The sequence below is a fragment of the Chrysemys picta genome, chromosome 18 (assembly GCF_011386835.1).
Source record: "Chrysemys picta bellii isolate R12L10 chromosome 18, ASM1138683v2, whole genome shotgun sequence".
Lineage (NCBI taxonomy): Eukaryota > Metazoa > Chordata > Testudines > Emydidae > Chrysemys > Chrysemys picta.
In genome coordinates this window covers 6,964,472-6,988,110 of record NC_088808.1, presented here as the reverse complement: position 1 = coordinate 6,988,110, position 23,639 = coordinate 6,964,472, and the positions used below count along the sequence as shown (strand labels likewise).

At 46.7% G+C, this 23,639-nt stretch overlaps 1 protein-coding gene across 1 annotated transcript in view; it reads left to right on the top strand.

The window, feature by feature from the left end:
• LOC101933317 (ectonucleoside triphosphate diphosphohydrolase 2-like) overlaps positions 1–23,639 on the top strand; it is a 31,209-nt gene that overhangs the window by 1,746 nt on the left and 5,824 nt on the right. Inside the window, exons 2-6 of the mRNA XM_065572518.1 lie at positions 4,883–5,000; positions 15,844–15,994; positions 17,392–17,551; positions 20,041–20,268; positions 22,455–22,727. Coding sequence (XP_065428590.1) covers positions 4,883–5,000; positions 15,844–15,994; positions 17,392–17,551; positions 20,041–20,268; positions 22,455–22,727 — 930 coding nt within the window. The remainder of the gene's footprint in view (positions 1–4,882; positions 5,001–15,843; positions 15,995–17,391; positions 17,552–20,040; positions 20,269–22,454; positions 22,728–23,639) is intronic.

Here is a 23,639-nt window from a genome sequence, read left to right as displayed (position 1 = left end):
TGGTAAACCTATTTCAGACCTAACTTCAGCTTATGTTTATAACTTTACATATAAGGTTACTGCATGCATTTCATCATATTATTGACCAGTGAGTTATTAGTTTTCAAATGATATCTTACAAGCATATTTGTACAAAGATCATTACAATGGTGTGTAGGTTGTGAATTTGGTTAGGACTGTGAACTGCCTGGGCGCTCCCTACAGCAGCATTATAAGGAAATGTACAGGTATTGTGCCCCAGTGACCTCTAATTTGACATATGAAGAAAGTTTGGACAGGATATGAAAATACTTTGCATTTGCTCCATCTTTGGTTGTAGCCAGGAGTAAAGCCGTCTAAATAGTGCAAAAAAATGTTTGAGCATTCATTTGAACTCCCCAACGGCTGTTCAGTTTGACCATGATCTCTTGCTAGAAGAACCTCCACAGTTGAGGGCCCTACACTTTCCTATTCCAAGTTCAACCTTGCTCACATCCACGGAAGCATTCCCATTGAATGTGACACTATCAATGGGTGGCACAGTTGTGGTTTTGTGGTGGTTTTTTCCCCCCACCAGATAGTCTAGCCTTTGCTTATTAGGCAGGGCTTGAAAAATCTGCTCATCCATGAAGAGTAGGAAGTTTTCTCCAGACAAGCGCTATCAACTTTTGGAGAATCAATGTTCTCATTTTAAAAAAAGTTTCTAGCTGTTCGGTTTGTAAAGATGAGCTTATAAATGTGAACAGAGTGTAACTGAGGAAGCAAAGCCTGCCTGAGTCTGAAGAACAACGGCGCCAGTGTGTCTGGTGCTGCTCAGAGCTTTCCCAAGATTAAATGAATGAAAACTGACCACTTTTGTCCCTTTTCACTTTGCTATTTAGAACCCTGCAGGTAGCTGTGAAACTGATCAGAATCGGGTCAGTTTCATTCTGCCCATGCTTGGGATAGCTCTGGCCAGCAGCAGCGAGGCTGAAACTATTCACAGGATGGAGGTTGAGTCAAAAATAATCTCTTTCCCACCCTCAGACTTTACCTCTTTGCACCAGCTGAAAAGCAAAGGGAGGGTTAGATTAATAGTGATACTACACCCACACACACACCCTCATAGCATTCAACACACCGCAATTAGGAAACACAGACAAAACTCTAGCAGCAGAGGTGATAGAGATGGGGATGGCTTAATAGCGATCAGGTATTTGTTTGCCAGAGATGAGAGAGCCCAAAGCAGGGTCAGCACCTGACAGGATTTTCAGCACAATCCCCTTTTCCAGCAGCTGGGGGAGGAGAGAGTTGGCTTCACCCCTGGGCTTTGCCTTGGGACAGTATCTCTTGTCATGGCCTTTAGCTAGTGGGTTTAGTTCTCTGACTTCTAGATGTCTGGTAAGTGTGAATGAATGGGGATGAAGGATGGATGTGGGGGGCTGGATGTGTGGACTGGTGAGAGCATGTGCTCTGCTATTAGCAGTTTAGTCAAAGCAAGCCTTTATATGGCTGGGGAGCCGGCTAGTAGCTGCTGCTCTGGGCAATTATGGTCATGTAAAAGTGGGATATACATGCTGTAACAACCTTGTGCTGTCACCTTGCTACTCGGTGTGGCCTCAGAACATCACCATGACAGCAGGGGATGGAATTCAGATCCCTCTGCCTCAAGGACAGAGCCCTGCCTGTTGACAATGAACCATTAGCGGCACAGGGCTTCTGGTTAGAGCTGATGGGGGAACCTCCAATCTGTGAAAATCGAAACTTGTCAGGGGAAATGGCCAGATCTGATGAAACTTTCGTGGGGAAGTTTCTCAGGTCCAGGATGGGAGGGAGGATCCTCCCATCAGCCAATAACCTGGTGGGAAGGGCACTCCTCAGCAATGTGGGTGACCCTGGAGTCCTCCACATCACAGGAAGTGCCCCCCCACCAGGCTATTGGCTAGTCTGGGGTCGGTGTCGCTTGTTGGTTTTTCATGACCATCTTGAAAAGTCTTGGTTTCATCCCAGTGCGGCATAGGAAACTTTTGAAAGTGATTTCCTGCACAGATCGATTCATAGTTCAGCGGTCCTCATTTCCCTTGAGTAGGGGGCATAATGAAACAGTCTTGTGTGACTTTTACCAGCAAGCGTTTGCTATTATAGCTGGGAGGGCAGCGACTGGAATAATACTTAGCACTTCTACAGTGTCTGTCATCCTAAGCCTCTTACAAATGCTCAGTCACAGCTTTCTAACTAGGGCTGGGGGAACTGCTCACAGCAGAGTTTGAGTCACATTTAGCCCTTCATTCTATTTGTGGCTTGTCTGCGAGTAGATTGAACAGATTCATGGAAATGGCGTTCAAAAATGTATCCAGGACCCAATTCTGATTTACAGCAAGGCCAATTCACAGTGTAAATGGAGACCTTAAAGTACTTGTAAATCTCTCACTTTAATGACTTAAGCAGTGGAGAGTGACCTTCATGTACACGAGTGAGCTTTATATGCAAACAGAATTAAGCCTGTGGCTTGCTGGTAAACGGTTTAGTGGCCATTACTTTGAGCCAGTGGTTCTCAAACTTTTGTACTGGTGACCCCTTTCACATAGCAAGCTTCTGAGTCTGACCCCACCCCTTATAAATTAAAACCACTTTTTAATATATTTAACATGGGGGAGGAATAGCTCAGTGGATTTGAGCATTGGCCTGCTAAACCCAGGGTTGTAAGTTCAATCCTTGAGAGGGCTACTTAGGGATCTGGGGCAAAAATCAGTACTTGGTCCTGCTAGTGAAGGCAGGGGGTTGGACTCAATGACCTTTCAAGGTCCCTTCCACTTCTATGAGATAGGTATATCTCCATATATTATTTATTTATAACACTATTATAAATGCTGGAGGCAAAGTAGGTTTTGGGGGGTGGGGGTGGGATTGCAAGCTTGTCAGCCTCCACCCCTGTAATAACCCTGTGACCCCCCCCCCCCGAGGGGTCCTGACCCCAGTTTGAGAACCCCTGCTTTGAACATTCCAAATTCACATTTTGGACTTGGAAGTTGGGATTTCAAAGGGCTGACAGGATTTAGGCACCCAGTTTATATCAACTTTCAACAGGAGCTGGGTGACTGAATCCTATAGGATTCTAAAAATTCCAACCTGAGCATTTCTGACTGGGCATGTTGATCATGTTATGTTGCTCCCTGATTAGATGAGAATCAGGACTGCTAGTGCAAATGCTCACTGTTACGAATTTGAAACTTTCTGGGATTATTATTTGGTGGCATTTGCTTGCCCTAAAACATGGTTCAGGAACATCCTTCCCAGTGAATTTGTTTGCTTTTTGCAGTTACCCTGAAGCATGCACAAGGATCAAAAACTGCTCACATGAGCTTGTGTGAAATTTCAACTGGCCAGGAATTTTCTTGCAGTACTTGCCAAGTTTTAATTAGAATCATAAAGCACTGTGCACAACTCAGCCCGCCTTACTGAGTAACCCTACAGTAACAAACCAAAGTGCGGGTTTGCTAGAGATAAAACATTCCCGGTAAGGAAGGTGGAGGCAGATCTGATTTTTTGCTTCCATAGGATCATTGCAAACTTCTGAGAGGAACAGGGGTGGGGAAGGGCCTGAAAACAACTATGATAGTGACATTTGCAAGGCCAGTTGGTGGATTAGGCAAACTGCATCTAATAGACATTCCCTCATTGTGCTCCTAAGACATGTATTTCTTCACACGTAGAGTTCCTCCCCTTGCTGCCCGCTCTTGTGATTTTTACCACAACTCTCTGCTATTTGGCATTTTTCTTCAAGCCCCAGCTCCTGGAATCACATGAACATTAAAAATAAAGCTAAGTTTCTAGCCTTCAGTGTTGTAGAGAAGCTTGAAAACATGATGTGAGTGAAACTGAGGCCCTGAAACCAGAATGAAAAGATTAAATAAAAAAAAAAAGGGGGGGTGGGGGTTCTTTTATCTCATGATTTAAGCCAATCTCCTGGATTTCTTTGTGGTTGGAGTCATGATTCTGAAATGGTTGTATAGCACCATCACCTCTGGGTGGCTTGCTGGCAGCAGGGATTCGGACTGGGACTTCTAGATCTTAATGCTTCTTGTCTGAGCTAAAAGTCCTGTCTCTGGGCTTGTCTACACTGGCAATTTACAGCACTGCAACTTTCTCGCTCTGGGTGGAAGGAGGGAGGTGAAAAAACACCCCCTTCCCGAGTGCAACAAGTTTCATCACTGTAAAGCACCCATGTAGACAGTGTTCCCTGTTCCTGGCCAATGGGAGCTGCAGGGGTGGTGCACGCAGGTGAGGACAATGTGCGGAGACCCCCTGCCCTCCCCCAGCCAGCCACTTTTGGGAGCAGTGTGGGGCCAGGGCAGGGAGGGAGCCTGCCTTAGCCCCACTGTGCTGCCAGACTGTTAGTGGCTGATCTCCCAGTTTGATTGCAGGAGCCTCTGGGAGACCAAGCCCAAGTCTGGGAGACCCCCAGTGAAACCGGGAGGGTTGGCAACCCTAGACTCAGACTGAGATTGACTGTCAGAGGCTCAACGATCAACCAGTCGATCGCAATCTACTGGCTGGTGACCACTGCCGTATATACACCACACAAGAGTCCATGGTAGCCGTGTTAGTCTGTATCAGCAAAAAACCAAGGACTCCTTGTGGGTTTTTTTAACCATACAAGAATATTCATGATCAGTAAGTTATTAGTTTTCCAAGGATTTATTACATCCCACATATTAGATACAGATTGAGTTGAGGTACATTGAACTGGTCAAGGCATCTGAAACTCGTTTCCTGACACCGGTAAGCACTGGGATGCTCTTAGGTTACACTTGGAGTCGACAATGCTGAGTATGTGTGCAGCCGAGCAACCCCATAATAACAAACCAGTGCACAAATGCGTGTCTTTGGGAGCGTATCTATTTATGACCTTTGTGTTTTTCAGTACGGCATCGTGCTGGACGCTGGCCCATCCCGCACTACCCTGTTCATATACCAGTGGTCAGCCAGCAAAGAGAACAATACGGGGGTGATCAGTGAACATAGCTCCTGTGCTGTGCAAGGTAAGGTGGTGTTCTGCTGCTAATGTACGGACACTTGCGCTGGATGACGTTTCATTGCATAGTCAATGTCCACCACAAAGTCTCTTGCTAACTCTGCACAAAAGAATTATGAGGTGCAAATAAATCCCCCTACAAACTAAAGACCCAGGCAACTGTTTCTACTCTGCCTCGTGACTGAAGCATCTGGTGGGAAATTAAGCAGAACTGCCTATTCCATTAGATGGCACTAGCTGAAGCATTTGAGAGGCCCGTATGTCTTGGGAGGAGTGGTATTGACTGTTTATGGCATTGTCTCTTCACTGGGACCAGCATCTGGTGTCAGTGGCTCTAGTCAGTGGTGTGCATCAACTGTTATAGGGACAATTGATATTGGGTTTGAATACAATTCAATAGCTCTCGCTGTGCTGCAACCCCTCCAAGGGGCTCTGTATCCGTGGGAATCAGCTTGCAGGAGCAGCACCTGATTTTTGCAAGCTCCTCAGGTAAAGTACTAGATATCATTAGCATCCTGATCTTTAGATACCGAAAACCAGGCGGCCCGACCTTACTGAGTGGCCTCATAGGTAGGTAGATCACTTGTCAGCCAAAGATCTCAAAACTCTTTGCAAAGACAGGTCAACATTTTTTTTTGCCCCCACGTTACAGATGGGGAAACTGAGGCACACAGCAAGGAAGGGACCTGCTGAAAGTGTCACAGTGAGTCCGCAGCAGAGCCAGGAATACTAAATCTCCAGCCTGATGCATTTTCCATTAGCACCTACCGAAAGCTGTTCGTTCGTAAAGCCGCTTCTGGCAAGAGCATTATCTTTCATGTACAGCAAAATCTGGTTTCTAGCCCGTTTCCCTGCAAAGAAGGCGTCTAGGCATCGTCTTAACTGAGCCATGCAGAAAACTGCCTCCAGCTAGACCACAGACGCACCCAAAGTGTGAAATTCCACCTCCCTCCCAGCTGATTTGGCAAACATGTGAGCTTTGTTCTCACCCCATCTCTCTCGCTCTCAAGGTGTGAAATTTGTCTCGATCACAAGTACGTGGATGGTCTTGTCATCTGACCCACTTATAATGGACGCCACTGAATTGTGCACATGCAGCAATTTTTTTTCACCACGCAGCCGTGTGCAGTCACTGAGCTTAAGCTTTTGCATCTGCTTTTTGCTGCTGAGCCATGTTTATCTCCGTGCATACTGGGAAAATCTGAACAGCTATCCCATAGTGCCCCAGCAGAGGCAGGAGTGCTGGGCAGACACCCTGAAGCAGCAGCATGTGGAGCAATGCACTCTGGGATACCTTACTGCATGAGGCAGCTGGGAAGGAGGAAGACTGGCCAAACCAGCTGTAGAGACACACGAACAAATTACAAGCAAAGATCTGTGTGCCAGCATAGGCCATTGGTAGGGGGAGAAACATGGTTCTCTGGTTATGGATGGCAGATCTACTCTACAGACTTCGGCTTGCATTGCTAGGCCAGTCAGAGATGTGCTGTGCTGACAGAAGCCCCTAGTGTAGATGCCGTTATGCCAGGAAAAATTGCATTTACCAGTAGAGCTCGTTTTGCTCCGGGTATGTCTGAGGTTTTACTCTACTGGCACAAAACAGTTTTACTGGGCTAGCTGCATCCATACGAGGTGTGCTTTGCCATATACAGGTATTCCTATACCAGTAAAGCACTCCTAGAGTGGGCATAACCTGTGAGTATGAAGGATAGGGCTAGTGTTAGGGCACTAGCCCAGGGCATGGGGGACTGGGATTGAAATCTCTGCTCTGCCACAAGACAGTGACCTTGGGCAAGTCACTTAGCCTATCTGTGCCTTCGTTTCCCCCCCCCCCCCCCCATACAATGGAGATAATAGCCCTGGCCTGCCTTAAGGGCTGTTGTAAAGATAACTATGTTAAAGGCTGTGGGGTGCTGCTCAGATACTGTGGCAGTAGGGTAAGTACCTAAGGTAGATAGTTTGTGTTCACAGATCACACAGTTTATGTTCAGATCCATCTGTGCCACTAATTGCTTACAAAATGGGTCAAAATTGTAATGTAGACAGACCTAAAACTGACTCCTCTGTGGATGATTTTTCATCTCAAATGAAGACACTTTTTTTCTAACTGCTCCTCCTGGGATTTAAAAATCCAGCTAAGATTCTTCTGCTTCTTACACCGTCATCTATGGAAAAAATTCTATGATCCAAACAGTATTTAGTGGCAATTTGATTGGTGATGTACAGGGTGCACTAGAATCCACCTCACTCTCGCATAGCTGCATTGGTTCTAGGGCTAACAGTAGGACTGAAAACTTACGATCAAATCTGCTTGCTTTACTCATACACAAACAAAGTCACATTATTATATGGAGCAGCAGTTGCCACTCCGTATTTGCAGTGAATTTCCATTATAAACCTGATTTTTGGTCCCCCCTATAAAATCCATAAGCAACAGTTTATTGGATTAAAAATGTGGATTAGGCTTTAGGACTAGATAAATCATTTCTATCAGATTTGAAGTTAATTGAGCAAGGAGTACCTGAATTATAATATCTTAGCAATGGAAATATTTAAGTGTCCAGAAAATTTAGCATTTTCATGACACTTTGTTGAAAAGAAAAATTGGAAAGGAGCATATAGTTTACTGCATTCATCTCCTCACTATCTAATGTATAGAACTAAAGATTAGTTGATTAAATTTTAACTATGGTCTGCCTAGGATTGCTTTATGCTGTTACCAGTAGCTTTCACCAAAGTTCTTTTTTTCTGGTCCCAAATTCAACAAGTCTCTTATGAGATGATGGGAACTACGCAGCAGTTCATGACAGAGCTGTGACTGCTTGGAATTATCAATGACAATGCTGGATTTGTGAGGGACCTGCATTCTGGGACACACCCATCCGTTGAAAGCTGCTAGAAAGAATTTATTAACTACCTTAAACCGCCTGATGAATATACTGAGGAAGCTACTAATCAGCTAAGAGACTGGAACTGGTATAGACCCCAATTCAGGAAAGCACTTAAACTCAGACACACAAGAACTAGAACGAATTAATTATTAAGAAGAGGAATTAATTTGCAAACTAGATACCATCAGATTAGGCCTGAATAAAGCCTGGGAGTGGTTGGGTCATTACAAAACCTAAACTTAATTTCCCCAATACTAATTTCCCCATACTGTTACTCACACCTTCTTGTCAAAACTGTCTGTAATGGGCCACTCTCTTACCACTTCAAAAGTTATTTTTCCTCCCTTGGTATCTTGCAGTTAATTGATTTATCTCATTAGACTGACCTCACACTTGGTAAAGCAACCCCCCCCATCCTTTCCTGTATTTATACCTGCTCCTGTATTTTTTACTTCATACATCTGAAGTGCGCTCTAGCCCACGAAAGCTTATGCCCAAAGAAATTGGTTAGTTTCTAAGGTGCCAAAAGGACTCCCCCTTTTTTACACAAGAACTAATGACGTTCAGTAGGTCTAAGTCCCACAAGAGTTAGTCTTGTCTTGGCTATTGTCAAAATGCGCTAATGGAAAATGCATCAGGCTGGAGACTGAGAGTCCTTGGCCCTGCCGCTGACTCGCTGTGACCCAGTTACAACCACCCCAGTTGAATTGTGTCCGTACAACTTTCTCTCTTTTCCACCACACAGCCATGTGCTGTCAGTGAGCTTGAGCTTTGGCATCTGCTTTGCTGCTGAATTGTGTTGATCTCAGTGCGGCCTGGGCAAAGCTGAACAGCTTAACTTCAAGCACATCCTTGCCTGAATTGGGGCCATGCTTAGACTGACTTCAGGGGGCATATGTCAGGTCCCATATGACAATCCATTGTTCTAGCTAGTACTGTAGAACTCTAAACAATGCACACCATATTATCCTTAACAATATATTAGTTGTTCCTCTGTTTAGGCCTGTGTGGCATTGGATAGTCATGTTAAATTGAGTAGATCTCAAAAAAGATATACTGGCACTAGAAAAGGTTCAGAAAAGGGCAACTAAAATGATTAGGGGTTTGGAACAGGTCCCATATGAGGAGAGATTAAAGAGGCTAGGACTCTTCAGCTTGGAAAAGAGGAGACTAAGGGGGGATATGATAGAGGTATATAAAATCATGAGTGGTGTGGAGAAAGTGGATAAGGAAAAGTTATTTACTTATTCCCATAATACAAGAACTAGGGGCCACCAAATGAAATTAATAGGCAGCAGGTTTAAAACAAATACAAGGAAGTTCTTCTTCACACAGCGCACAGTCAACTTGTGGAACTCACTACCTGAGGAGGTTGTGAAGGCTAGGACTATAACAGCGTTTAAAAGAGAACTGGATAAATTCATGGAGGTTAAGTCCATTAATGGCTATTAGCCAGGACGGGTAAGGAATGGTGTCCCTAGCCTCTGTCTGTCAGAGGTTGGAGATGGATGGTAGGAGAAAGATCACTTGATCATTACCTGTTAGGTTCACTCCCTCTGGGGCACCTGGCATTGGCCACTGTTGGTAGACAGGATACTGGGCTAGATGGACCTTTGGTCTGACCCGGTACGGCCTTTCTTATGGGATATTTGTAGCTGTCTGTTTAATTATAAGGTATTTTGTTTAAAAATATTTTAATAAAAAGGCTATGAAATAAAAAGTTTGGCAGAAACCATGACTATTTCTGGTTATTTCAGCGTTGCCGACCCCACACATTCAAAAATCATGAGTCAGGCCCCAAAAAATCATGCAATTTTTAAAAATAACTTCTGAATTCTTTTTGTCTTCTGCTGTTATAACCTTTCAGGGTCATATTTTCAAGCTTTTCTCCACAACCATGTGGGTCAAAAGTTTGTTTATTTAAAAAAAAAACAAAAAAAAACCCCTCAGCTCTCTATCACATAATCACAAGCTTCTGGGAGCTGGGGATTTGTGATAAAATCATGAGAGTTGGCAACACTGTTTGTAGCATTGACAGGTCTTAAGAGGAAGAAGCACTGGGCAAGGAGCTTGTCTTCTAGCTGTTGCATAAAATGCTGTGCATGCTAATGGTGCTTTACAAACTGCAATTATATGTGAACAGGAGTTGAGTTTTGAACAATAAATTGAGCTCAGCAGGAGAAGATACATTTTCCTCATGAGGTCTTAAAACAGAAAAAGCATCCTGAGTGTTTAGTGCAAGTGACCACAATCTGGAAAATGGACAGATAGTTTGGCTATTCTGAAAAAAAAAAATCCAGTTTCAGACCCCCATGAATCTTGCTTTAGCAGTGTCCTTTTGCACGCACAGGACACTTTGCACTGACAACTTCCTCTGGTCTCCTAGACAGAGGCTTCCTGTGCTGTGGCTGATAGCAGCCACAATGATGGTGTAGAAACCTCCCTGTGAACATGAGAAAATGACTTAAGAAGGAAGCTGACAGCCTCAGCTCAGTTTCCTGCAACCTTTCCCACTTATCACTCTCAGATCTCTGATGTGGGTCTCTTATGTTGATGTATGTAGTTTGGTAGATACCTTAAACTTGCATCTGTTGGTTTAATTAGGTGCATTGTGTTACTCACTTTTTATCTCTCTCCACTAAAGCATCGTGTATTGGCCATTATTAGAGACAGGATTCTGGTCTGATCTTATCAGAAACCATGAGGGGGGATGGTCAGGCCTAGTGGTGAGAGTCATGGCAGTTGGGCCTAGGGGTATGTCTACACTACAAAATTAGGTTGAATTTATAGAAGTTGATTTTTTTAGGAAGTGATTTTTATACAGTTGAGTGTGTGTCTGTCCCCACTAAGCGTATTAAGTCAGCAGAGTGCGTCCACAGTACCGTGGCTAGCGTCGACTTCCAGAGCGTTGCACTGTGGGTAGCTATCCCACAGTTCCTGCAGTCCCCACTGCCCATTGGAACTCTGGGTTGAGCTCGCAGTGCTTGATGGGGCAAAAACATTGTCGCGGGTGGTTTTGGGTACATGTCGTCAGTCGCCCCTCCCTCCATGAAAACAACGGCAGTCAATCGTTTCGCGCCTTTTTTCCATGTGGGCACCATATTGCTTTCAGCAGACGGTGCAGTAGGACTGCTAACCGTTGTCATCGAACGACCGCGTCCACTTGTAGGGATATAAAAGAAGGTACTAACAGTGATTCCTCCAAGTGACAGTGACCCCCTCATAATTTGTCCCCCACACTTTAAAATCCAACAGTTTCACCAAGTACAAAAATCTCTTGGGTCTTCTGTTAAAACTTGTAAGCTACTGTCTGTAGAAACCATTGATTATATCTATCCTGTGAAAGATACTTTACTACTATGTAAAACTTACAAACAAGTTAACTGACTTTGTTTTTGAAGTAATTGATACAATGTAAATAAACACTATAAGCTGTTAAGTGACTTTCACTTCATTCAAAGGCTCCTAGGACAGACCCCCACCCTCTGTAATTAAAGGGCCGGGAGTCTCAAATGAATTAGCACACACCCCGAAAGTGGTGGAGACAGTAAATTAAAATATGGTTAAGATATGGAATGTATGCTGATGAATGCTTGATATACATAAATGGTTAGGGAGGTGCCAGCCTAGAAAGGGGGAGTATCCATCGGCCGAAGAATGTGTCGAGTAGGACCACCAGACAACCCCCTGAGGGTAAACTGGGATCCACCCCATCACCTGGAAGGATGAGAAACACAAACTTTGGACAGTGTGGAGCCACCAGGAATGTGCCACTTTGGACAGGAATGTGCCATCTGCTGATTGAGTCAGCAACAGCAGGATGAAACAGCTCCCATAGACTAACATAGGAATTAATTCCTATAAGAATGGACTCTAAAGACTGATGACTTTGAGTCTCTGGTTCTGCTGCCAGCCTCCAGGAGCATCAGGTGCACCTGACACAGACTCGGCTCCATCCTCATGACCAAGATACCTGGCCAGTAACTTGGCATGAGCAACTTCTAGGCTGGTAACTATAATACCTATATAGAACTTGAATGAATGATTGTGTGAATGAATCTCTCTCTATGTATGTGTGTGTGTATAAGAAATAAGTAATCAAACAACATTGTTTACTTTTATCTTTTAATTTATCAGTATATTTACAATAAATGTGGCATCTTTGCCTTATCCCTCTTAATAAGATCCTGCTGGTTTTTTATTCTATTGGTATAACACACTGCCACTCTGTTCTCCTGCTCTGGCCGCAGACGAAGCAATAGGTTGGAAAAACTGGCATTCCAACCACTGCTTCCGCTGCAACTCTGCTCTCATGAATCCACCTCCCAGGTCCTCTCGTCGTTCTCTATAAATATCTGTTCTCGTGGCATCTCTCTATAAATATCTATTCCATCATCCACCGCTTCCGCTGCAACTCTGCTCTCCTGCAGACGCCATACCACATACCATCTCCTGCAGACGCTCAGATCACCGTGGCAGGTATCACCCTTGTAAACACCTCGTGCATTATCCTGCAGTATGTGCAGAACCAGAACTTGCAAAAGCAGGCAAGGAGGCGATGGCAGTGCGGTGATGAGGACATGGACACAGACTTCTCTCAAATCACAGGCCCTGGCAATGTGGACATCATGGAGGTAATGGGACAGGTTCATGCCATGGAACGCCGATTCTGGGCCCGGGAAACAAGCACAGACTGGTGGGATTGCATAGTGTTGCAGGTCTGGGATGAATCCCAGTGGCTGCGAAACTTTCACATGCGTAAGGGCACTTTCATGGAACTTTGTGACTTGCTTTCCCCTGCCCTGAAGTGCAAGAATACCAAGATGTAAGCTTGCAATGCCAGACAGCTACAGGTCAGTCGGGAATCAATTTGGAGTGGGTAAATCTACTGTGGGGGCTGCTGTGATCCAAGTAGCCAATACAATCACTGAGCTGCTGCTATCCAGGGTAGTAACTCTGGGAAATGTGCAGGCCATAGTGGATGGCTTTGCTGCAATGGGCATCATGTCCACCTAATTGTGGAGGGGCGATAGATGGAACACACATCCCTATCTTGGGACCGAAGCACCAGGGCAGCCAGTACATTTCAATGGTGCTGCAAGCACTAGTGGATCACAAGGGACATTTCACCAACATCAACGTGGGATGGCCAGGAAAGGTACATGACGCTCACATCTTCAGGAACTTTGGTCTGTCTAAATGGTTGCAGGAAGGGACTTGCTTTCCAGACCAGAAAATAACCGTTGGGGATGTTGAAATGCCTATAGTTATCCTTGGGGACCCAGCCTACCCCTTAATACCATAGCTCACCAAGCCATACACAGGCACCCTGGACAGTAGTCAGGAGCTGTTCAACTATAGGCTAAGCAAGTGCAGAATGGTGATAGAATGTGCATTTGGATGTTTAAAAGCGCGGTGGCACAGTTTACTGACTTGGTTAGACCTCAGCAAAATCAATATTCCCATAGTTATTACTGCTTGCGGTGTGCTCCACAATATCTGTGAGACTAAGGGGAGACGTTTATGGCAGGGTGGGAGGTTGAGGCAAATAGCCTGGCTGGTGATTACACACACAGCCAGACACCAGCGTGGTTAGAAGAGCACAGCAGGGCACGCTGCTCATCAGAGAAGCTTTGAAAACCAGTTTCATGACTGGCCAGGCTACAGTGTGACAGTTCTGTTTGTTTCTCCTTAATGAAAACCCACCCCCTTGGTTCACTCTACTTCCCTGTAAGCCAACTGCCCTCCCGCCTTCGATCACCACTCGCAGAGGCAATAAAGTCATTATTGTTTCAAAATCATGCATTCTTTAGTAATTCATCACACAAATAGGGGGATCACTGCCAAGGTAGCCTGGGAGGGGTGGGGGAGGAGGGAAGGATAAGGCCACACTGCACTTCAAAACTTATTGAATGCCAGCCTTCCATTGCTTGGGCAGTCTCTGGGGTGGAGTGGTTGGGTGCCCAGAGCTCCCCGTCCTTAGGTGTCTGGGTGAGGAGGCTGTGGAACTTGTTGGGGAAGAGGGCGGGCAGTTACACAGGGGCTGCAGCGGTGGTCTATGTTCCTGCTGCCTTTCCTTCAGCTCCACCAGATGCCGGAGCATATCAGTTTGATCCCCCAGTAGCCTCAGCATTGCCTCCTGCCTCCTCTCATCGCACTGCCACTATCTTTCGTCTTGCTCCTGCCACCTCTCTTCTTGCTTGTCCCTCCTGTCCTCGCGTTCATTTTCTGCTTTCCTGGACTCTGACACTGTTTGCTTCCACACATTCTGCTGAGCTCTTTCAGTGCGGGAGGACTGCATGAGCTCAGAGAACATGTCATCGCGAGTGCGTGGTTTTTTTTTTTTTTTTTGCTTTCTTATCTATGCTAGCCTCTGGGATGGATATGAGAGAGGGAGCGTTGAAACATTTGCAGATGCAGTAGGGAAAAAAAGGGAGAGTAGTATTTAAAAAGACACATTTTAGAGTACAAGGTCGCATTTTGCCTCTTATATTGAGGGCCTGCCGGTTTGGTGTGAGAGATCACACACGCAGGGCCGGGCAACAGAATTCGGCTTGCAGGCAGCCATGGTAAGCCACAGTCTTTTGGCTTCTTTAAGTCTTCAGGGCAAATTAATCATTAAACATGCTTGCTTTTAAACCATGTATTGTATTTACAAAGGTACACTGACCAAAGGTGCCTTCTCCGGCTTCATGGTCTGGGAGCCTGGGTTGGGAGGGTACTGGCTCCAGGGTGATAAACAGTTCCTGGCTGTCGGGGAGAACGGTTTCTCCTCTTGCTTGCTGTGCACGATCTTCAACCTCCCTGTCCCCAAAATCCTCATCCCTGTTGCATGAGACTCCCCCCTTGCAGGAGTCAAACAAACGGGTGGGGTAGTGGTGGGGGCACCCCCTAGAATTGCATGCAGCTCATCATAGAAGTGGCATGTCTGGGGTCTGACCTGGAGTGGCCGTTTGCCTCTTTGTTTTTTTGATAGGCTTGCCTCAGCTCCTTAAGTTTCACGCAGCACTGCTGTGGGTCCCTGTTATAGCCTCTGTTCTTCATGCCCTTGGAGATTTTTTTTCAAATATTTTGGCATTTTGTCTTTTTGGAATGGAGTTCAGATAGCATGGATTCGTCTCCCCATACAGCGATCAGATCCAGTACCTCCCGTTCGGTCCATGCAGAGCTCTTTTGCGATTCTGGGACTCCGTGGTCACCTCTGCTGATGAGATCTGCACGGTCACCTGTGCTGCTGAGCTCGCCACGCTGACCAAACAGGAAATGAAATTCAAAAGTTCCTGGGGCTTTTCCTGTGTACCTGGCCAGTGCATCTGAGTTGAAAGTGCTGTCCAGAGCGGTCACAATGGAGCACTCTGGGATAGCTCCCGGAGGCCAATACCGTCGAATTACATCCACGCTACCCCAAATTCGACCCGGCAATGTTGATTTCAGCGCTAATCCTCTCGTCGGGGAGGAGTACAGAAATCAATTTTAAGCACCCTTTAAGTCGACAAAAATGGCTTTGTTGTGTGGACGGCTGCAGGGTTAAATTGATCTAAGGCTGTTAAATTTGACCTAAACTCATAGTGTAGACCAGAGCTAAGGGTCAGAGCCAGCATCAGGAGTCCAGAGCAGGGTTGGAGAAGGACTAGGAACAGGGCAGGGGCAGGCTAAGGCTTGGAGTCGGTTGCCACTAGCAGGCAGAAGAGGGTTCCAAGCCCTGAAATGATATTGAGTAGACTCCGCTGCTGTTCCACCAGTGAGGCGCTTATACCAGCCCTGAGTGTCACCAGACCAGTCCCTGGCTTGTGGATTGGCTGGAGCCTCGCACGGGTGACTCATCGCCTTACAGATCTGCTGTAGCAAATCCTAAACTCGGCACAGAACTGTCGATATCTCGAAAGGCGCATGTATCGCTGTGGCTAATGGCTCCCCCACCCTGTCGTAATATTTCATATATTTCTTTTGCATCCTTAGGTCCTGGAATCTCCAGCTACTCCGGATCCCCGGGGGAAGCTGGGAACAGTTTAAAGCTGTGTCTCGGCCAGGCAATGAAGGAAATCCCTAAGGAACAGCACGACCAAACCCCTGTCTATTTGGGAGCGACTGCTGGCATGAGGCTGCTGAAGTGAGTCAAGGTTTCAGCTACCCATGTGCCGATGGCAGACTGGGTGTGAACGACCATTTTATAAACTAGCTTCCCCTTGGGGAGGCTAGCTCCCTTCCCTGCCTCTTCTGGCCAAGGCCCCACTCCCGCTTGCTGCTCTCAGCCCCCCCTGGCCCTGGCTGGAGTGGGGGAGGGAGGCTGAGAGCTTGGCCCCTCCCCCCATATGGTCCTGGCCGGGACAGGGGGGCTGAGAGCTCAGTTGGAGCCATGGGAGAGGGTGGGGTGGGGGCCTGAGAGTTCAGCCCCAGCCAGGGTCGAGCTCTCAGCCTGAGCCGGTACCGCGCTGGAGCTCCCGGCCCTGGCTGGAGCTCCAAGCCTGGAGCCCCTCCCCCGTTCCGCCCCTTCCACCTGCAGCCCTGCACATGGTCCCATCCCATTCTGCCCCTTCCCCTGTGGCCCTGCCCCCATTCCGCCCAGAGCCCTGCCCCCATTCTGCCCCCACTCTCTCTCTTCCCCCCCCCCCCGAGGCCCTGCCCCTGCTAGCTCCTCTTCCCCCCCCCCCGGTGTCCTGAGACTGGAAAAGCAAGAGCTCCTCCAGCCCTGGGGCTGTGGCAGGGGAGATTCTTCCAGGGGCCCCAAATCCACCACTGCCCCTGCCCCCGAGGGTGCGAGGTTTGGGGAGGTTTCGCCTCCCCTAGCCTCCGTTATACTCTGCCCATGCTCCCCATCTCTGTTCATCCCTGACTACAGTGGCCAGCTAAACCATCAGAGCAGGGCCGGCTCTACCATTTTTGCCGCCCCAAGCAATAAAAAAAAAAAAAAAGCCGCCCAGACTGTGCCGCCCCAAGACTGGACGGAATGCCACCCCTTAGCATGAGCTGCCCCAGGCACGTGCTTCCTCCGCTGGTGCCTGGAGTCGGCCCTGCATCTGAGGTACTTAAGTGGCCCCTGTTCTCGAAGCGCATCACAGTCTAACCTATTTCTCCTCCCAGTGGCCCTGAGAGGGAGGGGAGCGCTGCTGTCCCCATTTCACAGAGGAGGAGTGGAGGCACAGCTCCTCAGAGGTATTTAGGAGTCTAAGTCCCATGGACTGACTAGCTCACGCCCACACAGGCAGTCTGGGGTAGGGTGGGGAATTGGATCTGGATCTCCCAATTTCCAGCCTCGTGGCCTAACCACTGGACCTTGCGTCCTCTCTACGACCTTATGCTTTGCTTCCCAAGGGCACAGCCTGTGTGTGCTCCTCTCCAGCCACGTGACCAAGCTGGTGATTAGTGCAGTTGATTGGTGCCGTATTATAACTTGCACTGTGTTATTCCCCAAAATGAGCAACATGCCGGAAGCATTGAGGCTGTTGTTGCTCAGGATTGTGCTTGGGGCCCTTTAACAACTAATGTGCGTCTTCCCTTTTCACCCAGCCTCACCAGTCCCACTGTGTCAGATACTCTGCTTGCCGCTGTCACCGCCACGCTGAAGTCGTACCCCTTTGACTTTCAGGGGGCAGAAATTCTGTCCAGTCAAAACGAGGGGGTGTTTGGCTGGGTCACTGTTAACTATCTTCTGGAGAACTTCATCAAGGTAAAGGCTGTAGGGTGGCTTAGGACACTAGTAGGATTCTCTGCTCCATCACACCGGGGTGATTCCACTGACTTCACTGGTGCCACCGCAGCATAGCAGAGAGAAGAACGGGGCTGGAGGAGTATATAGTAACCAAGTGGCGATAGTGACGGGACCATTAGGGCTCTGCCTGCATGGGGCTTCCAACAGAGTTTTGAAACAGTTCTTATGCGCTCAGTTATGGTCAGTCTATATGATAATAGTGTTTGGCTGGCCTGTGTGGAAGGGGTCAAACTGTTACTATTGGGTTAATAGAACCCTTGCCCTAGGATAGGGTTGTACAGATGTGCACCAAAACTCCCCAAGGCTTAAAGAAAAATTTTGTCCAGGTTTTAACGAAGTTTGTTTCTTAGTAACCCTGGCCCCAGACTTAGGGGTTGTTTAAAACAAAAAACCAAGATGACCCCTCAGTCCTGCAGCTCTACTGCAGATGGTAACCACCACCAATTTTCTTCACTGTTGTTCCAGATTGGTGGGTCACTTGGTTCTGTTCAGTTACCTCTCAGGACTTGCCAAAGACAGCGAACAGAATTCATGTCCTTTTGCTCCAGTATCACAGGCCCCTAGCATTTCATCTCAGGTAAAATCTCCTTTAGTATTGGGGCTGTGAGCAGTTCTGACTTTGGCTAGTAGAGGGCAGCATTGTGCATGTCATGCTCTAGCCCATTCATTAGTTTCCTTCGTTCTGTTCCAAGGATGTAGGGATTAAACAGAACACTGCATTCCCACACTGGCAGTGCCGTACAAGGGAAGGGCTCATTATTCCATGCGCTTGCTGGCTACGGTCCATAAACCCTTCATTATTTTATTTGTGGAAAGCCGTTTTAGAAAAGTCACATCTGGGAGTCTGGACACACGGACCCCAAAGCAGTTAAGATTGTCCTACATGTCAGACTAATGCCTGTACAACAGAGTCCTCCACAAAGGGCTTATTATACCAGGCTGTAGAACGCAGTGAGACTAGCCAAAAACAGGCACAGTAATTAACTAATTTTTTAGTGCCATTCAGAACAGCAGCTACTGTTTTGACTATACATGTCCTTGCCTTTTCTTGTGGCCCCTTTCTATCACTAACATCGGCACCAGTCACATCTGTCTGTGCAGGAAGCAGTGGGGTGTGAGAACTCCGACTACAAGATGCTCCTGAAGGGAGATCTCCCCATGGAACTTGAACTTCAGTGGGGCTAGGAGGAGAGTCCTGTGTAGTTATCGATATGCCTCTGTAGAGGGAAATGGTGTAACAAATCACTGCTTACTGACCAATGCCTTTAAACATAGGTGAGATTCTGCTGTTCTCAGTGCTCATGTCTGCAATGATTGGTGTTAAATGATTGGAGCTAGTCCACTCCTGTAGCCGGAGTCACCTATTCAACAACTAATGCGGTTCTTAAATGAGTACGTTATTCAGTGAATCACAGTGAGAGTTTTAGAGTGGTAGCTGTGTTAGTCTGTATCAGTAAAAACAACGAGGAGTCCTTGTGGCACCTTAGAGACTAACACATTTATTTGGGCGTAAGCTTTCATGGGCTAAAACCCACTTCATCGCATGCATGGAGTGAAAAATACAGTAAGCAGTATATATATTACAGCCCATGAAAAGATGGGAGTTGCCTTACCAAGTGGGGGGTCAGGGCTAACGAGGCCAATTCAATCAAGGTGGACATCGTCCATTCCCCCCCAACAGTTGACAAGAAGGTGTGCAGAGGGAAAATTACTTTTTGTCGTGACCCAGCCACTCAGTGCGAGTTACTATAGCTTTCGGAATGATGCAGTCGTTCTCGTGTATATTAGTCCAGGGATATTTTTATCCAGTATTTGCTCAGCTCTAAAAATGATCCAGTCTTTAAGAACCCGGCAGCAGTCTTTAACTCAACGACCTCCTGCATGTGATTGGCAGAGACTGTCCATACACCTTTTCCCTCGTTCTGTATTTACCGTCCATTTATCTCAAACACACGAGATCCATCCCATAAACAAAACTGCTCCTAGAACCTAAATAATGCTACCAGTTTGTACTCCTCTGGCTTCAGGTTCACTCCACAGTGTGGCAGCAATTCAGTGTCAAGACCTCAGACTCCTAGATGTCTTGCTCGGGGTTAAAGGTTGTGCCCATTTTCCAGTGGAAAGTTGATTTTGCTAGATGTGGAATAAGGCTTTGGAAAATTCCCTGGGTGACGGTGTATCATGTTAACGTGGGTATGGCCTATTATTATTATTTAAACAGATTCCTCTGCCACCAATACAGAAAGGGAGAATATCAGTAGTTTGCTGCTGAGATTTGATGATGGGGAGAAGTGGCAGGGGCTGGATTGGCAGTGGGTGGTGCCCCCGATGAGGGCAGGTGTAGTGTTGCATTTCCAGTTCCTCCCCATTCATTCCTTCAGAGCATTTGAACTCGGATACTTGTCAGGTGTACGAAAAATCGACCTCTCTGGCTCCCTTTTGTCTAGTATGGCTGGATTGGGCGGTGGAGCCGCTCCAGGAAGGGAACAGTTGGAGTCATGACCATAGGAGAAGCCCCAACCCGGCTCACTTTCCAGATCAAAGAAAGGAGCACAGATCCTGAGAACGAAGTGACCCTGCGGCTGTACGGGCAAGAACACAGGGTCTACACCCACCACTTCCTGTGCTCTGGCACAGACCAGCTCCGCCAGAGGCTGCTGTTGAAAGCCATACAGGTGAGTGGAGCATGCTCATGTGCTTCATGGCTGCTTCAAACCTATAATGTTAAATGCCTTAAGTTATAGTCAATGTGCATATAGAGTCGGGTAACATCAGACACCCTCTCTCATGCAGGAGCTTGCCTGTGAGTACACCAGCATAGAGCCTGCGTCACAAGCACTGTTTATACAAGCGTGCAAAGAATGTGTGTCTGTAGCATGAACACAGGCGTATACTTAGGCTTGGAAGGAGTAGATTTTCATTGTTAAATGTTGATTTCCCTGCACCCGCACAAACCGACGAAAAAATATTTCCATCAATGGTGGTTGAAATGTACGGATAGGGAAAGTAAGAAAAACGCTCCTTAAGAACTTATTAGAGTCTGATTGAAGGATATTTACTTTGTATATTTTGATGTGATGTTGGCAGTTTGTATTTTAAACAGCTATAAAGCTTTAACTTTGTTGAATCTCAACATCTACTGCCATTAAATAATTATTGTCTGCCCCCCCCCCGCACAATTTCCTGCAACTGAAAATTGAAATCAATAAAAATAGAAAAAATGCTTAAAAATAAACATCAATATTCTCCAGCAAAATTATATATAAAACATTGAATTCTGCCAAGGCTACATCTACTTCCTACCTGCTGAGCAATACATGTACTGCATACATGGCCAGATGGACACTGTGTACCGTATGTGTGAGTAACACACACAGGTTAAAAGCTGTTCTGTTGCACCTCTCTATGAGGAACTGCTCTCACTTTAGACCCGATTTAACCCAGAGAGACCTCTGTGCCCCACTTGCATTATGGTAGAGTCGTGGGGATCATAAACACTAGCTCTTGAATCAGAGGGGTAGCCGTGTTAGTCTGGATCTGTAAAAAGCGACAAAGAGTCCTGTGGCACCTTTTAGACTGACAGACGTATTGGAGCATAAGCTTTCGTGGGTGAATACCCACTTCGTCAGACACATGTAATGGAAATTTCCAGAGGCAGGTATAAATATGCAGGCAAGAATCAGTCTAGAGATAATGAGGTTAGTTCAATCAGGGAGGATGAGGCCCTCTTCTAGCAGTTGAGGGGTGAACACCAAGGGAGGAGAAACTGCTTTTGTAGTTGGCTAGCCATTCAGTCTTTGTTTAATCCTGAGCTGATGGTGTCAAATTTGCAAATGAACTGAAGTTCAGCAGTTTCTCTTTGGAGTCTGGTCCTGAAGTTTTTTTGCTGCAGGATGGCTACCTTTAAATCTGCTATTGTGTCCAGGGAGGTTGAAGTGTTCTCCTACAGGTTTTTGTATCTTGCCATTCAAGGGCTCATCAGGAAATGAAGCTTCCAGCCCAAAATGCTAGCCCTATGTGTGGCACTACCCATTACTAGAGCATGAGCAGCAAAACACCGCTGTGAGATAAGGCAGTGCCATTCTCCCCATTGTACAGATAGTCTGCTAGTGCCTCAGTCCCCTAAGTGAAATGCCCAGATGTTTATGGCAGAGCAACAATTGAACTCCGGTCCCCCACAGCTCTGGCTAGTGGTCTAACCAATAGACTGTTCTTCCTTTTGATTCATGCTAGAGAATCAGTGTGACGAGAGCTACAGCAGAGTGATTAACCAAATTCCCAGCGGTGTCTCCCCAGTCTCAAAGGGATGAGAAGAGTTTGGCTGCGGGGATCTCTTATCTTCAGGGTTGGACTGGACTGGTAGACGGAACATTCATCCCAAACTCAGACAGCCTGTTCTTGAAATTTCAATAAGTCTGACCTGTGAAAATCCTTTAGCTTCCCTGCATATCTGCTTTGGGCTGGGAAGGGGAAGGTCAGAGAAGCAGTGTTTCTCATCCGAAAAGAAGGACCAGGAAACTTACAAGGGACATGTTCTCTAAATTCCCACCACTAGTCCCGGTTCTATAAGGTGCCAAACACTTGCAGCTCCCACTGAAATCCATAGAAGCCAAAAACATTCAGTACCATGCAGGTTTAAGCCCCAACTTTGCAGAGGGTTAGATAGTTTGGATGAGAATCTGAATGGCAGGGGGTTGGTTTATGCAAAGCTGTTAAAATCTGCCTTCTCTGTTATAACCCTAGTATGTTGAAACCAAACTCTCCTTAGTTTCTTTGTATTTTGTCTTTATTTGAAAAGTCCTGTTCAGACTCCAGCACCACCTTTCGCTCTCTGTGCTCCTGTTTTATCCTCTCCCTCTAGGACCACGGCTATGTGAGAGATGTGTCTAATCCCTGCTGGCCTCTCTCCTATCCCCGGGCGGTTCGGTTCGGTTCTGTGCATGACGGGCCCTGCACTGGAAGTAACGCCTCTTTAAGAACACCTACCTCTGAAGATGTGTTTCAAGTAACTGGCTCCAGCAACTCTTCTGCCTGCAGGAAACTCATGGGAAGTTTGTTCGACTCCTCCTTGTTCTGCGGCTTCTCACAGTGTTCCCTAAATGGAGTTTTCCAGCCCAACATAACTAGATTTCAGGTAAGTTCTCCATTAAGCACTCCATTAAGGTGTGCTTTACGCATGGAGTTCTTAAGAGATGTACTCAGCTCAACACCTAATAAACATTGTAAGATTGACTAGTATGTATTAGTGCTCTGTCCTCTGCTGGGTGGAATTGGAATTACTCTGGGTAGTATTGCAGCACTGCCCTCTACTGGATGGGAATGAGACCTGTTCTACCGTGTGTCATGGGCCCTACATTAATAATAGGAACAGATTTATTTATTTATTTTATTTAGCTAAAGCCAAGAGGATCTGACCTGTGTTGCTTCTTTGAGGTTCCAAATAGTGATAGCTTTCTGGTTAGTGACAACTCTCAAGTGTCTACGTGGGCATGGGTTTAATGAACCGGATAACCCAGGCTGACACCCGTGATGGCTACTTATTAGACCTCTAGACTAGAAGGCTTTGGCTTCAAGTGCTATGATGGAACAGAGGCTTAGGCTGTCCAAGCCTGCAGTGAAGTACCAGGGTGCCATGTTTCTGGAGGCGCTATCCTTTCTCATATCTGCTTATTGTTCACGTGGAAGCTACAGATCCTCTGGCACTTTCTAAACATAATGTAGGGAATTACTTTGATGTTCTGCCCAACATCCCTTCTCTGAACCACAGGTTCTAGTGTCCAGAGTCATGTGGGAGCCAGGGGTGAACATACGACTGCTGCAGCTATTGTACCGCTGGTACCTCACTCCCCTGTCTGCAAAGAGCACTTGGAAAGTCTGAGCGTGAAAGGTGCTAGATGAGACCAGACTCTCTCCTGGGTGCTGGTCTGTGTCTAGCAGCTGCAGCCACATCTTTACCATACAAGCTACAAGGGAAAGTAATTCAGCTTAGTAGCTGGAGGATCAGTTTAACTAGTTACCCTACTCCTGGCCCAGGGAGCCTCCACCA